Raw genomic sequence first — 16,988 nt, forward strand, 5'->3', positions numbered from 1 at the left:
GATGAAATGGTAGTAATACAGTACCCAGCTCCTACGTTGCCATGAACATTAAATAGGGCCTCACAGGTGATGGGGTGACGTGAGCTTGCCGTTATTATGACTGTGATTAATAACGCATGTACACTTCGTCAGCTTCCCTTCACTCCCACTCCTCCCATGCGTTACTCTTTGTGCTAAGTCCCTGAAGAAACGGACTGTTTACCAGGACTGGGGTCAGCCTTCCCCACCCCTGCATCATAGGAGCTCAGATCACCTTCTCTAGGAAGGTGGGGAGAGTCCAAAACCCAAAGCACCCTTTCTTCTTCTGCAGGGAAGCGGAGCTGAAGATAGGAGAAGGACCCCCACACCCCTGGCCCTGCGATACAGCATTCTCAGTGAGTCCACACCAGGTACAGCCTCTGTGTGATAATGCATGCTTGCTCCCTTCCCAAGAAGGGTGGGTGTGAGCTTATCTCCCTGCAGCCCTGTGAGGGCTCTGCTGAGGTGCCGCTCGCTCAGCCAGTTCCAAAAGCAGCTGCAGAGCTGACTCGGGTCTTCCCCTGATCTTGCAGAGAGTCTAGACAATCACCCCAGTGCACACGGAAGGCACGTCCATCAAAGGCCGTATCCTCACGCCTGTCGACTGTATCCTGCCCTGGCTACTAAATGAAATCTAATGCTTCTCCCCAGGTCTTCTCAGCGGGACAGACCAGGCAGAGAAGATGGCTGTTATCTCAGAGCACCTCGGTCTCAGCTGGGCAGGTGAGTGTGGAATTGGGGGCAGAAAAGCACTTTGTCCGTCTCACCTACCCTCTTCCCCCGTAATGAGCAATGAATGAGGCATTTCTAACCCTCCTTTTATCACCCATGGGTTATCTGATTTGTGATTGTCTGAGCTGGGTCTGCTGTCCAAGCCACACCATTGAGTGCCCATGGAAGGGGGAGCCCCCTGCCTCCCTCTCTGTCTGACTTTCCTTTCTAAGAAAGAATCAACTTTTGAGGTTACAGGCGACCTTGAAAAGGAGGGAAGGAGAGGGCAAGTCTTAACATATTTCACTATAGTCCGTGGCTGTGCCTGGATCTCGCAGAAGTCCTGCCAGGCGTCGGGGTCGATCTTATTTAAGGGAGGCAGGTGGGCAAATAAAGTGAAGGCTCAGAATGTGCTGTGCCCAACCACAGACCCTAGAACTGGATTCTCCCTGTGTAACCGCAGCAGGTCCATTGCCCGATGTGAATGGCAAGTCAAGACACACGGAGACACAGGGTTGCAGCAGTGAAAGAGGCTTAATCACAGGGCCACCAAACAAGGAGGGAGGAGGAAACCTCAAATCCATCTCCCCAAGGAGGCGTTCAGGGTTAGGGCTGTTAAAGGCTTTGGAGTGGCTGAAGTGTGGAGGTGGTTGATTGGTTGGAAAGTACAGGGTGAAGTCATGGACAGGGAGAGGAAGAAGCTACGTTCTCGTGCTGATCCCTGCCTTCAGACTGGTTGCTGGAATTGGGATTCTGAAAACCATCTTAAGGGATCCTTAAACAGAAGCCTAATGTCAGAAACCCTGTCTTTAGGAACAATGGGGGTGCAAGTGGTCAGTATCCAGCACTGTGTGGCTTTGAGCAACAAAGAAGAGGACCCAAATGCAGCTTGGTGAATGCTTAATTATAACTGTATTTCTGTCCAGAGCCCAGCGCTCAATTCTTGTTGACGCTGAGAAGATGGCTTCCCCTCCCCCTCCTTATTTTTTGTTAGCCTTTATATGAGTAGACTCCCTTCATTCACTTCACTTCACTTCATTCACTAAAGAAGACTTTAGACATACTCAGAAACCTTTTGGCAATAACTTGTGAAAAGACAGAAGTCCAGACATGGCTCCTTCTTTAAACCATGACTGCTGGCTGCTCAGGGGGCGTGTATGTGCATGCATGTGTGCGCGCATATGTGTTGTGAGTGTGTGCACGTTTGTGTTGTGTGTGCGTGTTCTGATTCTCACCATCACTTTCTCCCCAGTCTTCTTCATCCTTGAAATTAAACTCTAATGCTATTTTCCTTCTAAAGAAATAACAATAAACATAATGGGGGATCTTGGCTAACAGTCTGCATTATTGCCTTGCATTTAGATGGGAACTTGTATTTTCATTTTAAATGTAAATAACACCTCTCTCTGAAGAAGCATAAGCTCAGGAGTCCATTTCTGTTCTCACTGGTTCTCGGCAGCAGGGCGTGGTGTCCTGGTGTGGCCAAGGCAGCGCTGGGGTGAGAATTGGCAGGTGCGGCTCCCTCCTGGCTCAGGGACTCACTGACTCTGTGACCTTGCAGAAGTTGCTGACCTTGCTGAAAGGTCATGTCATCTCATATTGGAAGTTATGAAAGGAAGAAAGGACATTTAATCATTCATTCATTCATTCATTCAGGACCTATTTATCAAGCACCCCTCCTATTCTTCCATTTTCTGGAGATATAAAGGTATAGGTGCTGGCATTTCATAAGGAACTTCTTGATAAGAAGGAAGACCAAATCCACAGGGAGGCTGCCTCAGAGCTCCCTGTGCTCCCCACTGGGTGCCCTCACGCCCCAGTGCCCACCCAGCCTGTGTGCTGGAGGCCCCCTGCATGGCTCACATTTGCCGTTGTTTCTTTGCTTGCAGAGTTGGCCCGGGAGCTGCAGTTCAGTGTGGAAGACATCAATAGGATCCGAGTGGAAAATCCCAACTCCCTGTTGGAGCAGAGCGTGGCCTTGCTGAACCTCTGGGTCATCCGTGAAGGCCAAAACACAGACAGTCAGTACCGTCCCGCTGAGGAAGCCTGTCCTAGGACCTCCTCCCCACCCAACTGTTCTTTCTTCAAATTCCATTCATGACACTGGCCTCTGGAGTCAGTCTGTCTGTCTCTCTCACACACACGCATGCGCCTCTCGCATCAGGAGGTCTCCAGGCAGTCCTGCCGGAAGGCATGATCAGAGAAGCTTGGCCTCAGCCTTTCTAATATCCTTGGAATAAGATAAAAATTGCAAAGCCTGGCACAGTGGCTCCCACCTGTAGTCCCCACACTTTGGGAGGCCAAGGTGGGAGGATTGCTTGAGCACAGGAGTTTGAGAGCAGACTATGTAACATAACCCTTTAAAAATTAGCTGGGTGTGGTGGCACACACCTGTAGTCCCAACTACTCTGGAGGCTGAGGCAGGAGGATCACTTGAGCCTGGGAGGTCAAGGCTTCAGTGAGCTACAGTTGCACTGCTGCACTCCAGCCTGGGCAACAAGCAAAACCCTGACTCTAAAAAACATAAAATAAAAATTGCTTCAGGACTCCTAGATGACAATGTGTGTGCAGGGTATATGACTCATCTTTGAGGTCTTCCTGTTGAATTTCCCAAGCAAATGAGTATTGTCCTCTCAGGACACAGTCTGGGTAAGCTGGACCCCAGTCTGAACCAGTTCTCATTCTCCCAGGAGCTTCCTCCAACCTGGAGGGAACTTTGCCTCGTTCTCTTTTCAGCTCCTCCTCAACCAGATTCCCAGACTCAAAACCACTAAGTAGAAATTGAGTGTTTGCATTTGCATCTCAAATCATCTGGCAAGGACCAAGAATTTCAAAAGGACAGAATCTAATCATTCTAATCCTTATTTTCTTGTAGTACTCCTCTTAGATTACAAAAATAAAAATAAAAATAAAAAACAGTCTTTCTAGACTTTTAAATTGGCCACTGTGGTGGGCGCGGTGGCTCACGCCTATAATCCCAGCACTTTGGGAGGCCAAGACAGGCAGATCACTTGAAGTCAGGAGTTCGAGACAAGCCTGGCCAACATGGCAAAACCCTGTCTCTACTAAAAGTACAAAAATTAGCCGGGTGAGGTGGCATGCACCTGTAATCTGAGCTACTCAGGAGGCTGAGACACGAGAATTGCTTGAACCTGGGAGATGGACAGTGAACCAAGATTGCCCCACTGCACTCCCGCCTGGGTGACAGAGTGAGACCAATAAATAAAATAATTTACTATTTTTTTGGTAACAGGCCAGTAAATAAAATAACTGCCCACTGTTAGCGTTTGGAAAAGATCTGTTGAAGTATAAAAAGTATTCTCCCAAGAGGAAGTTTGTTTTGATTCTAAGAAAAGAGGGTACCTCCACCTTCTGAAAAAAATTATCTCCCTTCTCCATCTTCATCCTGACCCCATTTTCTGAGCCCATGTGATCCTTGCTCGCTGGCCTGGAGTAACGCATATCTCTCTTCTGCAACCACAGTGGAAAATCTGTGCACAGCCCTGCAGAGCATCGACCGTGGCGAGATCGTGAACATGCTGGAGGGTTCTGGCCGACAGAGCCGCAACTTGAAGCCAGACAGGCGGCACACGGACCGCGACTACTCGCTGTCACCCTCCCAGATGAATGGTGAGTGTCACCTGGACCAGGTGGGGGCTGAGCCGGGGCCCTGCCCTTCAGGCATCAGCACCAATAACCCCTTCCCATAATACTTCATCCCTCAAAGCCCGCTCTGCCTCCCACTGGTGGGAGGGCTGGTTTGTTAGCAATGAGTTCCTCCTTTCGGGGGGAAGCAGAGGTGAAGGAGAGAGAGATGGCTGCTCCTGTATAGGTGGGCATCGCCTGCCGACTGTGCCTCTGCAGCCCTGCAGAATGGCCTCCAGGCCCTTGCCATCAGCAACTGCATCCCCAGAGGGCCTGGTGTATGAGAAAAAGCTGAGTCAGAGGCAGCCAGCTAGACATTGCCCCTAAACAGCTGCAGACTTTCCAGTAGCTCTTTGCAAGGCGTGGGCCCTCTTTGGGGTGTCAGTGTCCCCATCTGTAAAACAGTCAGTGGTTGGGAAGCAGAGGGCCATTCCTGGCCCAAGGTCTAGCACAGTTTAACTGGGCGATGTTTTACAAATCCTGCTGCGGCCACTTCTAGGGACTGAGCAGTTTGCTCTTCCTGGAGCTGGGTCTCTCTGCTTTTTCCTCTCTCCCTTTTGTATCATCTCATCTCCTTCCCCTCATTCTTTGTTGATGTGACTCAGCATGGCACGGGTCCCCCATGAGATCCAGCCCAAGGAGAGGATGTACAGGAGTCTGTGACCTCTGCCCCCAAGCCCCTGTCACTCCTGGGCCAGGGCCCCTCACAACCCCTTCCTCGCCCACCCCCTCTCTGGCCAGCGGGCACATAAACGGTGAGGCCCCACTCTCCGGCCAGGAGGTCTGGGTTCTAGGCCCTTCCTTCCTGCCAGCTCCCTGCATGACTGAGCCCTCTCCCCTTCTGTAAAATCAGCAAGTTGGATTGGATCCCTAAAATTCCTTACAGACCTTGAAACAAAATTTCCATGTCTGTGACATGGCATCCTCAGGTGGCTGACCTGTCACCCTGGATGCCTGCATGGTGATGTGTATGCTCCTCAAGCTCCTCGTCTTAAGGGCCATCCCCGCCACGCCCAGACTGAGGGTGGGCACCTGTGACTGGGTACACAGTTGGGGGACGCAGCCGAGGGCGAGTCCCAGGTGGACCTGGGCACGGAGCCCCTGCCAGGGGACCCTGTGCTCGCTGAGCCCTCCCTATTCCCTACCCCACATCCTGTGACTCCTGAAGTGTGCCATTTCGCACCCTGGAAGCAGGGCCCATCTGCTGATCACGTCCCAGCCCCTCTCTTCTGCCTCTAACCTCATGTTGACCTCTGTGCACCCATGCTATCGTGCTGCCTGTCTCCACTGTCTCCACTGTCCCCATTTCGGCAGGCACAGAGCCGGCCATGTCCACATGCATGTCATGGCCCCCAGCCCTGTCTCCCCACGCATCTCATGGCTGTGTCCTAGGCGTACATGTGTGTGCGCCTGTGTGTGTGTGCATATGTGTGTGCGCGTGTGTGCATGCATGTGCGTGTATGTGAGTGTGTGTGTTCGCATGTGTGCGTGTGTGTGCACGGGTGTTGCTGTGTGGTGCTGCCTGCTGCGTGTGCCCAGCCCTCTCCCTGGGTCCACCCCCTTGGGGATTCCAGCCTCCCCTCAGGGGACCTGGCTGGAGCTTTACAGGAGCTCAGTGGGCCAAGGGCAGTTGAGGGAGGTCACAAACCTGGGGAAATTCTGGTGACAAAGCTCCTCTGCCTTCCCGTGTGTGGAGGCTTCTTTAACATCCAGCGCGTACTTTCGGTCAAGTCAGAGGGGCACGCTTTTGATTTCCTGTGCCCTGATTAAGCACCTACAGGACTATGGGCCACCAGAACCGCTTGAGTGTGAATATTCACAGTTACAGACCTGGGCATCTGTGAGCATCTCCCCGGGCCACAGACCCCTGGCCTCTGCCAGGCTTTGAGGCATTCTTGCCCGAGTGGTTCTCAATCCCTGTGTGGGACTGGGCCTGTGTACTCCATGTCTGCTGAAAGCGCTCTGCTTCAGGGGGTCAGCCCATTTGGCAAATATTTTTCAAGCATCAACCGCACGCCAGGCACTGTGCTAGGCAGGAGAGAGATACCTGTTCTCAACCAGACAAAACAAAACAAAACAAAACAAAAATCTGCCTTCGTGGAACTTTTCCCTCCTGTGAGGAGAACCACGCGGGGGACTGTATCACGCACCAGCAGTTACCGCACATGGTGCAGGAGAAACAGACCAGAGTCGGGGCTTGGGGGACTCATGGTGCAAGGGAAGCGGGTGGCGTTGGAGCACTTGCCGGAGATGAGGTGGGAGCCATGCGTCAGCGCTGAGGAGGAAGATTTCAGGGCAGGGAGTGTGAAGAGGGCTTTCCTGATGTGTTCACAGGATGGGGCTGGAGGCGGAGGCAAAGGGACAGCGGGAGAGAGGGCAGGCGTGGCGGCTGAAGGGGTGGCACGGAGCCCACCCATAGACTGTCATGAGGACATTGGGTTTGATGTGGAGTGAGCTGGAAAGCCACCAGAGGGTTCTGGCCAAAGAGTGGCATGACTGCACTTCAGTCTTTGAGGGAGCCCTCTCCCGAGTAGTTGATTTCAGATGGTCACAGTCGAATGCTCCGTGCTTCCTGGCTACTCTGTGCAGCCTCAGCAGCCCCCGATGGCCTCTCTGGCGGGTCCCCGTTAGACCCAGCTCTGTGCCCCATGTACCCTCCCCCGGCCCCAGCAGACTGATGCACCGATGCCCTGCTTGGTCTAGAATTGGCGTCTTTATATTTTTCCTGCCTTCCTCCCTGCCCCAGAAAGTCTGGCCCTCATCTGGATGCCCTTGTGGTCTGGAGAGGTGGTGGCAGGACAGTCAGAGGTCTGAGGGGTTGGGGGGGCACTACAGGCTCTGCAGCTTCTCTGCTGTCCCCTGGGCAGGGCTCGTGATGGCCTAACCTGGTGCCCACCCAGCCCACTGCACCGATGCCCACAGTCGGACCTCGGCTCCTTTGTGCTTTTCCTGGTCCCTCTGCGTGTCTGAGCCTCCTTCTGAGGCCCTGGGACTCCGGGCAGTGATAGGCAGCTCTGTGAGAGCGCCATAAGTGGGTGGTGTCCGGGAATTAGAAGCCTGAGGCTGTCTCTCCCTGCATAGCTCTGCTCGCCACCAGCGCCTGAATTGGCCAGAGCAGAGGCACTCAGGCCAAAAGGCCAGTGTGCTTCTCCCACACAGGACAAAACTGCCCAGGCCCTGGGAATAAACATGAAAAAAGCATGGCCTATAGAGCCAAAATAAAATAGCATGTTTCTGAAAATAAAACAGACTTCCCTTGTGAGAGGAGAAATGGTCATCTCACACCCATGTGAGCTCCATTTGGCCTGATAAATCAGACACAAACTAATGTCTACTTGGGAATAAAACATGTTTTATTTCCCTCAATTCTTCACAACTGTGGCTAGTGAAGTGTGGCCTTGTCTGGGGCGAGGCTGTCTGATGACCCCTGTTGCCTTGCCCCATTTGCTGCTGACATTATGCTAGCAGGACGATTATTACCTCTGGGTCAGCACAGAACCAGGGCAGTGACCTGAATGAGGAGGGACCACCTGACCGTATGCGGCCCCAAACTGATATGTGTGGCTGGCTGCCTTTTACCTGACTTCCCCAACATGTAGCCCCAAGAGGAGGTCTCTAGACTGAGGGAGGGGCTGGGGACCCAGGTGTGGTGGGGCTGCGTGAGACTACCAGAGAGACAGACATTCTGGAACTCACCCTGGGGGATCCAGTGGACCTGCCTATGGTCTGGTCCACCCCAGACCTGTGAGATGTTCCTCATAAGGATGCACTTGTGCTTCTGCGAGTATTGCTCCAGCTTCATAGTGATCCCCACCAGCACCAGGAGTACAGCTAGCTACCTGTAGCGTTGGATCTCAGCCTGCATGGCTGGGAGAGGGAGCAGCTGGGCATGCACCCTAAATACTGCTACCAGGGAAGGAGTCTCAGAGTGAAGACAAGCAGGGACTTCCTGCAGAGGTGGTACATGTGCTCTCTGTATCCATACATTTTTTTTTTTTTTTGAGATGGAGTTTCACTCTTGTTGCCCAGGCTGGAGTGCAATGGTGCGATCTCGGCTCACTACAACCTCTGCCTCCAGGGTTCAAGCGATTCTCCTGCCTCAGCCTCTCGAGTAGCTGAGACTACAGGTGCCTGCCACCATAGCCAGATAATTTTTATATTTTTAGTAGAGACACGGGGCCCACCATGTTGGCCAGGCTGGCCTCGAACTCCTGACCTCAGGTGATCCACCCACCTCAGCCTCCCAAAGTGCTGGGATTACAGGCATGAGCTACCGCACCCGGCCCCTTACATCTTTATTTGGGTGAAGTTCCATTAAAGTGAATACCGTGGAAGTCTCAAGGTGGGAAAGTCACAAAAGGAACCCAAGAATGAGCCTCAAGTGTTCTGTGGCTACAAAGCTGCCCTCTCCCAGTTCTCAAGTCTCATCCCAATTTCAAGGAGTGATGAAATGTTCATCCAGCCAAATCCAAGGAGCCATGTCAGATGCAATGTGTGCCACTTCTGGCCAAGACAGGGTAACAGGGACTGGATATACCCTCCTGCTTGAAACTACTGCAGACCAAAAAAAAAATGGACATAATATATGAAACAACAGTTTTTAAGACATTGGATGTCAAATAACAAAGGACATTGATCCACAAAGCATGGGAAATCAATGAAGTGAGTCCTACAGCTGTCTAGTTTACTGTTTTGAAAGTCCAAGGAGACCAAGACAGCTGGAGTTCTCAAGACAGAGCACCAGAGAGGAGACAGTTGCACAGATAGAACACTCTGGAGACCTGTAGAGGGTCCCCCACAAATTTCAGATGAGTATTAGCCAGCTTTTCCCAATTAATCTCTCACAGCCTTTGTTCAGGAGACAAAAAAGGATCTCATCTGAGACATAGGGAAAAATTAACCCCCAAAGCTCCAGTCCTTCCTAATAAAATTTGAAAGCAAAATGCAAAAGGATCAAACTGCTTCCAAGTAACTTAACTGCATAACAGAACAAAGCTCAAGCATACAGGGATACAAAAACATCCAGCACTCCACAAGGTAAAATTCGCAATGTCCAGCATTCAATTAGGAGTAACCAGACACACAAAAAGGCAGGAAAACAGGATCCATAATGCGGAGAAAAATCAACCCATTGAAACTGACCCAGAGTTGACAAATATGTTAGAATTAACAGACAAAGGGCTGGGCTTGGTGGCTCAGCACTTTGGGAGGCCGAGGTGGGCGGATCACCTGAGGTCAAGAGTTTAAGACCAGCCTGGCCATCACGGTGAAACCCTGTCTCTACTAAAAATACAAAAAAATTAGCTGGGTGAGGTGGCGGGCACCTGTAATCCCAGCTACTCAGGAGGCTGAGGCAGGAGAATCGCTTGAACTCAGGAGGCAGAGGTTGCAGTGAGCCGAGATAGTGCCATTGCATTCCAGCCTGGGCAACAAAGGTGAGATTCTGTCTCAAAAAAAAAAAAAAAAAATAGCAAAGATAGTAAAACAGTGATTGTAACTGTATTTCAGATATTAAAAAAAAAAAGTTAAGTAGAGACATGGAAGATATTTTTTAAAGGCCCAAGCCAATCTTCTAGAGATGAAACTGTAATGTGTAGGATGAATACACTGGATAGGATTAGACATTAGATACTGCAGAAGAAAAGATTAGTGAACTTGACAATATAGCAAGAGAAACTCCAAATATTTTTCTTTTCTTTCTGTTTTGGAGAAACAGAAAGTGAGCTATGGGGAAATTTCAAGTTACCTAATATGTGAAAACAGTTCCCAACAGAAAAGAAGGAAGAAAAAGTATTGTAAGAAATTCGAAGCTGGGCACAGTGGCTTATGCCTGTAATACCAGCACTTTGGGAGGCTGAGGTGGGTGGATCACATGTGGTCAGAAGTTTGAGACCAGCCTGGCCATAGTGAAACCTAGTGTTTCAACATAGTGAAACCCTGTCTCCACTAAAAAAATATACAAAAGTTAGCTGGGCATGGTGGTGCACGACTGTAGTCCCAGCTACTTGAGAGGCCAAGGCAGGAGAACTGCTTGAACCCAGGAGGTGGAGGTTGCAGTGAACCGAGATTACATTACTGCACTCCAGCCTGGGCAACAGAGTTCTCAACCATCCCCCCACAAAAAAAAGAAAAAGAAAAAAAAGAAATATAGACAAAAATTTGCCAAATTTGATAAAAATCATAAAGACATAGATCCAACAAGTTTGATGAACCCCATGCGCAGGAAACATGTGAGCAACTCTATCAGGGCACATTATTAGCAAACTGGTCAAAACCAGTGGTAAAGAGAAAAATCTTAAAAGCAATCAGAGGGGGAAAAAAATGTGTTATGTACAAGGGAACCAAAATAAGACTGACATCAGATTTCTTATTAGAAACAGCACAAGCCAAGGATGGGCATGGTGGCTCATGCTTGTAATCCTGGCACTTTGGGAGGTCAAGGTGGGTGGACCACTTGAGCTCAGGAGTTCGAGACCAGCCTGGGCAACGTGGTGAAACCCCATCTCTACAAAAAATACAAACATTAGCCGTGCATGGTGGTGCATGCCTGTACTTCTAGCTACTCAGGAGGCTGAGGCAGGAGAATCGCTTGAGCCCAGGAGGCAGAGGTTGCAGTGAACCAAGATTGCACCATTGCACTACAGCTTGGGTAACAGGAGTGAAACCTGTCTCAAAAAAAAAAAAAAAAAAAGAAAAGAAAAGAAAAGAAAAAAGGAAAAAGAAAGAAAAAAAGGAACAACACAAGCCAGAACATGGTATGGCATCTTTAAAGTATGCCACATCTTTAAAGAGGAAAGAAACAATATCTCCAAAGTAACCTAGACTTCTGTACCTAGCACAGTAACTTCAAAAATGAAAGCAAAATAAAGAGTGTTCTACCTTAAGAAATTAGAAAAAGAAGAGCAAATTAAACCTAAAATCATAGAATAAAGGAAATAATAAAGATTAGAGTGGAAATCAGTGACATAGAAAGCAGAAAAACTTGGAGAAACTTAATGAAACCAAAAGCTGGTGATTTGAAAAGATCAATAACATTGATAAACCTCTAGCCAAACTGATTATGAAAAAAGAGAAGACCTGCAGATTACCAATATCAGGAATAAGGAATATATACTACCTATAGAATATCTACAGGTAGTAAAAGGACAATAAAGGGATACTGTGACAATTTTATGTCAGTAAATTGGAAAACAGGTGAAATCAACAAATTCCTTGAAAGACACAAACTCTCAAAGCTCACTTAGGAAGAAACAGATATAGCCCCATATAAATGGAAGACATTAAATGTATGGTTTGGAACATTCCTACAAAGAAAAGTCCATGCCCAGATGGCTTCACTGGTGAATTCTACCAAACATTTAAGGAAGAAACAACTGGTTTAGAAAATTGAAAATGAGAAAATACTTCTCAGCTAAGTTTATGAGGCCAGCATTACCCTGATATTGGGAAGAAAGACAATCAACAAGAAAACTGCAGACCAATATCATTTATGAATATTTATGCAAAAAATATAAACTAACATGAACTTGGATTATTACCTTGTGTACAAAAATCAACTCTAAATGGGTCATAGATTAAATGTAATATCTAAAACTTAAAACTTCTAGAAGAAAACATAAGAAAAAAACCTTAAAAATCTTGGTTAAGACAAAGATTTCTCAGATACAACACCAAAAGCACAATCCATAAAAGAACAGATTGACAAATTGGTCTTCATCAAAATCAAAACTTCTGCTCTTCAAAATACACTGTTAAGAAAATGAAAAGACGAGATACAGACTGGGAGAAAATATTGGCAAATAACCATCTGCTATAGTATTGGAACATATAAAGAACTCTCAAAACTTAATAATAAGAAAACAACTCAGTTTTTAGATTGAACAAAAGATTCGAACAGACTTTTCACCCAGAATATATACACAAGGCAAATAAGCACATGAAAATATGCTCAACATCATTACTCATTAGGGAAATACAAATCAAAACTATAAGGAGGTACCACCACACACCAAAAAGAATGGTTAAAATTAAAAAGGCTGGCCATATAAAGTGTTGGTGAGGATATGGGAGAACTGGAACTCTCATACACCACTGGTGGGACTGCAAAATGGTACAACCACTTGATCATTTCTTATAAAGTTAAACATACACCTACTGTACGGTCAAGTCATTCCATTCCTAGTTATTTACCCAAGAGAAAAGAAAGCATTATGTTCATACAGACTAGCAGCTTTATTTGTAATAGCCACAAACTGGAAGCAACCCAAATGTCCATTGGCAGGTAAATAGATTTGCAAACTGTGATATATCCGTCCAATGGACTATGGCTTAACAACAGAAATAAATTATTGATACATGCGTCAGCATGGATGAAACACAAATGACTGTGTTGAGTGAAAGAAGCCAGGCTTAAAAAAAAGAGAGAGTGCATACTGTATGAATCCATTTATGTAAAATCCTGGGGAATGCAAAGTGATGTATAGTGACGAAAAGAAGATCAGGGTCACCTGGGAATGGTTTGGGGGTTGGTGGAGGGGGAAAGGGGAGGGAGAGATTACAAAGAAGCTTGAGAAGACCTTTCTGGGGTGACAAATGTCCATTTTCTTATTTGAGGTGATGGCTTCATGGGGGTACACATGTTCACAATGCATCAATTTACCCCCTTTTAAAGATACACATTTATTGAATGTCAAACATACCTCAACAAAGCTATTTTTAAAAGAGATTAATGGCAAAGTCTATGGGAAAGACCAAACTTACTAGCTATGTGACCTTCCCCAAGTTGCTAAACCTCTAGTTTCCTAATGTATAAAGTAGGAATCACATTATTTTCCTTGTAGGGTTGTTGTGGCAATTAAAAATAACACGTAAGATATGTTTTGCACTAAAAATACGCTCAATGGTCGGGTGCAGTGGCTGAACCCTGTAATCCCAGCACTTTGAGAGGCTGAGGCAGGCAGATCACTTGAGGTCAGCAGTTTGAGACCAGCCTGGCTAACAGGGTGAAACCCTGTTTCTACTAAAAATACAAAAATTGGCCAGGTGTCATGGTGCATACCTGTAATCCGAGCTACTCCCAGTGGAGAGGCTGAGGCAGGAGAATCACTTGAACCCGAAGGCAGAGGTTACAGTGAGCTGAGACTGCATTACTGTGCTCCAGCCTGGGCAACAGAGCAAGACTCTGCTTCAAAAAAAAACAACAACAACAAAAATGCTCAGTATGTGATGTAAATTAAAAAATGCTCGCAAGAGTAATAAGAAAAATAATCATCACTTGACCCCAAAATGTCCTGCTTTTGTATATCTGGAGGGCTTTCTATGAAGGGTTTGAAGGCCAGAGCCCTGGTCAGCTATATATCATTCCTCAAGTCACAGTTTCATGTACAGTGACTTGGAGTTCATTTCATGGTAAGATGTGACCCATTTCATCTTTTCTTCCCACTCCCTCCTCCTTGTTCTTCCTAGTTTGGCCAGAGCTAAAAGGGGTTTCCCTCAGTGTCTGCCATTGTGCAGCCCTGCTCCCAGCCACCCCACCTTCACAGGCTCATCCTCCCCGCTCATTTGGGACCTGGAACCAAGTAGACTTGTAGGGAAGAAAACTTTCCTGGGGAGATTAAGAGAATGCATGCCGAGTACACAGCCCGGCTCCGGGCACGTTGAACACACAGGTACATGTTAGCAATTGCAGTTCCACTAAATGTGCCTGAGGTCTTTCTGTTCCAGCTGCTGGGTCCTCACACACCTGGAGAGCTCTGCAGTGGTCATGGGGCTAGTGGAGGCCCAATCCTGTTGTAGAAAAGGGTGGGGACAGGAAAGCAGACATCAGCCCTGTCCTCATGGGTTTGCATTTCCGAGAACAGCCTTAGCAAGGGCCCTAGGACAGCCTCAGAGATGGGAGGGATCAACAGGAGCGGAAGCTGTGAAAATGCCATGAAACAAGAAGCTGGCCCATCTGTGAGTGTGTGGGTGAGAGTGTGTGTGAGTGTGTGTATGTGTGTGAGTGTGTGTGTGTGTTCGTGTTCATGTGTGTTGGGGATTTGTCATCCCCTAGCACAGGGCCTGGCATGTAATGGGACCTCTCTTGTTTTGGTTGAACAGTGAGTGGATGAGAATAAATGGAGCTAGTGATGTAAAAGCAGGGGAGCAGGTGATCAGGAGCTGAGGCCCTTAACGGAGGGTTAAGAGGGCAAGAAAGGAGCCCACCTGGCTTGAATCAAAGCACAGCCTGGGGGCAGTTGGATGTGAGTAGAGGTGGGGGTAGGGACTGAATGGCAGAATGGAGCATTTGAACTAGGTTTGAACTCTAGGCTGGGGGTTGTCTGGACATCTCTGGATGGCAGGAAGGTCCCTAGAGAGATGCAAGGGGCAGCCCTGCCCATTCACAGGGTTCACTTTCAGCTCCGTGGGCTTTCCAGCTGCTGTAAGCACGTACTTGTTTCCTGGTTTCCTAGACAGGCCAAGCCCATTGGAGAATCTTGTCTTCTATTCCCTTCTCCCACCCACAGAGGCACCTGCTCTGAAGGGACATCAGAGACCTCTTTCTCCTGTAGCAGAGGTCCTTGCTCCCAGCCAGAGGAGGGCTGAGAAGCCCCGGATGGAACGCTGATGCCCCCGCAAATGCACATGTGCGTGCATGCCACTCACTCAGTGTCACGGTCACTTATGAACATCAGGGAGCCAGTGCCAAAGCCAACCAGAACATCAGCAGGGACTCCCATCCCAGCCAGGGAGCAGGGAACGACAGATGGGCAGGCCATGGTGACTACGGGTCATGCGCTCAGGGCATGAGCGAGCTGGCTCCCATCCCACCAGGTCAGTGCTGACCTGCAGCTGGGACAAACAGCTCGGGGCTCTTGGACACAGGGCTTTGGGGCGGGCAGACCTGGTGCCTCTTGGTGCCTTCTGACCTTGCCCCTTTTGAGCCCTAAGAGCCCTCCCCTCTGGCACTTTAGATCATTCAGAGTTTCTAGAACCAATAAGCAACTTGAGAAGGGTGACACCTGGCCACACCAGAAGGTTGTTTCCCATGTGACCACCACATTGAGGTCTATGGGTGTTTGGTATACCCTGGTAGGCCCCTCAAGGGCAGCCTGGTTACTACCCCTGGTTCTGGTGGCTTTTCCTTCCCTTTAAGGTACATCCCTGAGAACCTAAGAACTGAGCTAAAGTGAAGTTTTGAGTAGAGGAGCTATATCTATTTCTGCCCAGCCATGGAGAAGTGGAGCTTTCGCGGGATCAGAGACAGATTGGAGCACAAGTCCTTTGGATAAAGGCTTCTTTATCTAGTGCTCTGAACTGGATAAGAAAGAGTCCAATCTCCTCTTCACCATCCAGCAGGGAGCTCCCCCATCTCTGCCTCACACCCTGGCTGCCCCCACCCAATTCAGAGCCTTGCTTCTCTTGCCTGGATGCCCAGGCAGTAGCCAGAAGGCCTGAGCATTGGGCCTGGAGCTTGGAAAGCCCCAACCCACCCTGAATGTGCATGCACCTCTCTGGCCGTGCCTGCGTGTGTGTGTGTGTGTGCGTGTGCGTTGACCTGCATGTGAATGCGTGGGACAGGAATCGCTGCTGGAGCATGTTGCCCTCTGTCTGCCCATCCAGGTTACTCCTCGCTGCAGGACGAGCTGCTGTCCCCTGCCTCCCTGGGCTGTGCGCTTTCCTCTCCGCTACGTGCAGACCAGTACTGGAACGAGGTGGCCGTCCTAGACGCCATCCCCTTGGCGGCCACGGAGCATGACACCATGCTGGAGATGTCTGACATGCAGGTGTGGTCCGCGGGCCTCACGCCTTCCCTGGTCACTGCTGAGGACTCCTCTCTGGAGTGCAGCAAGGCCGAGGACTCTGACGCCACAGGTCACGAGTGGAAGTTGGAGGGGGCACTCTCAGAGGAACCGCGGGGCCCCGAGTTGGGCTCTCTGGAACTTGTGGAGGACGACACAGTGGATTCAGATGCCACAAATGGCCTTATCGATTTGCTTGAACAGGAGGAAGGTCAGAGGTCAGAAGAGAAGCTGCCAGGTTCTAAGAGGCAGGATGACGCGACAGGTGCAGGGCAGGACTCAGAGAATGAAGTGTCTCTTGTTTCAGGCCATCAGAGGGGGCAAGCCCGAGTCACATACTCCCCCACCGTGAGTCAGGTGACGGAGAGGAGTCAGGACAGGTAAGAGCTTGACTGCGGGAGCAGGGTCCCTCTTTGTCTTCTGGGCTCCTGGGTAAGATTGTGCCTGGCAGTGAGGACAGAGGTGTTGGTGTTGATGCCAACCCTGACGCTGGGTTCTAATTGCACAGGAGCAAATACATTCAGTCTGGCAGACGCCATATATAGGAGTGTAGGTGCCATCTGCAAAAGCCAGTGCCTCCCCAAGACCCCACCAGGTATGCCCAGCAGGAGAGACCCCGAGGAGCACTGAGAGAGCACACGTTGGGACATTAGGGCGACGGGAGAGCTCACTTACATACATTAGGGCACTTGGAGGTCTCACTTAGGGACATTAGCCTGCTGGGAGGGCTCACTTAAGGACATTAGGCTGCTGGGAGGGCTCACTTAGGGACATTAGGCTGCTGAGAGGGCTAACTTAGGGACATTAGGGCACCCGTAAGGCTCACTTACGGAC

General features: G+C 49.2%; 1 protein-coding gene across 10 annotated transcripts in view; it reads left to right on the plus strand.

The window, feature by feature from the left end:
• Positions 1-16,988, plus strand: part of ANK1 (ankyrin 1) — a 246,193-nt gene that overhangs the window by 206,894 nt on the left and 22,311 nt on the right. For 6 of the 10 annotated variants that reach the window (XM_050800354.1, XM_050800361.1, XM_050800356.1 and 3 more), the window contains 5 exons: positions 311-389; positions 670-741; positions 2,619-2,750; positions 4,213-4,359; positions 15,976-16,534. In XM_050800354.1, coding sequence (XP_050656311.1) covers positions 311-389; positions 670-741; positions 2,619-2,750; positions 4,213-4,359; positions 15,976-16,534 — 989 coding nt within the window. The remainder of the gene's footprint in view (positions 1-310; positions 390-669; positions 742-2,618; positions 2,751-4,212; positions 4,360-15,975; positions 16,535-16,988) is intronic. The other 4 variants (XM_050800362.1, XM_050800363.1, XM_050800364.1 and 1 more) reach the window with 2 other exon arrangements.

The sequence above is a fragment of the Macaca thibetana genome, chromosome 8, assembly GCF_024542745.1.
Source record: "Macaca thibetana thibetana isolate TM-01 chromosome 8, ASM2454274v1, whole genome shotgun sequence".
Classification (NCBI taxonomy): Eukaryota; Metazoa; Chordata; class Mammalia; order Primates; family Cercopithecidae; genus Macaca; species Macaca thibetana.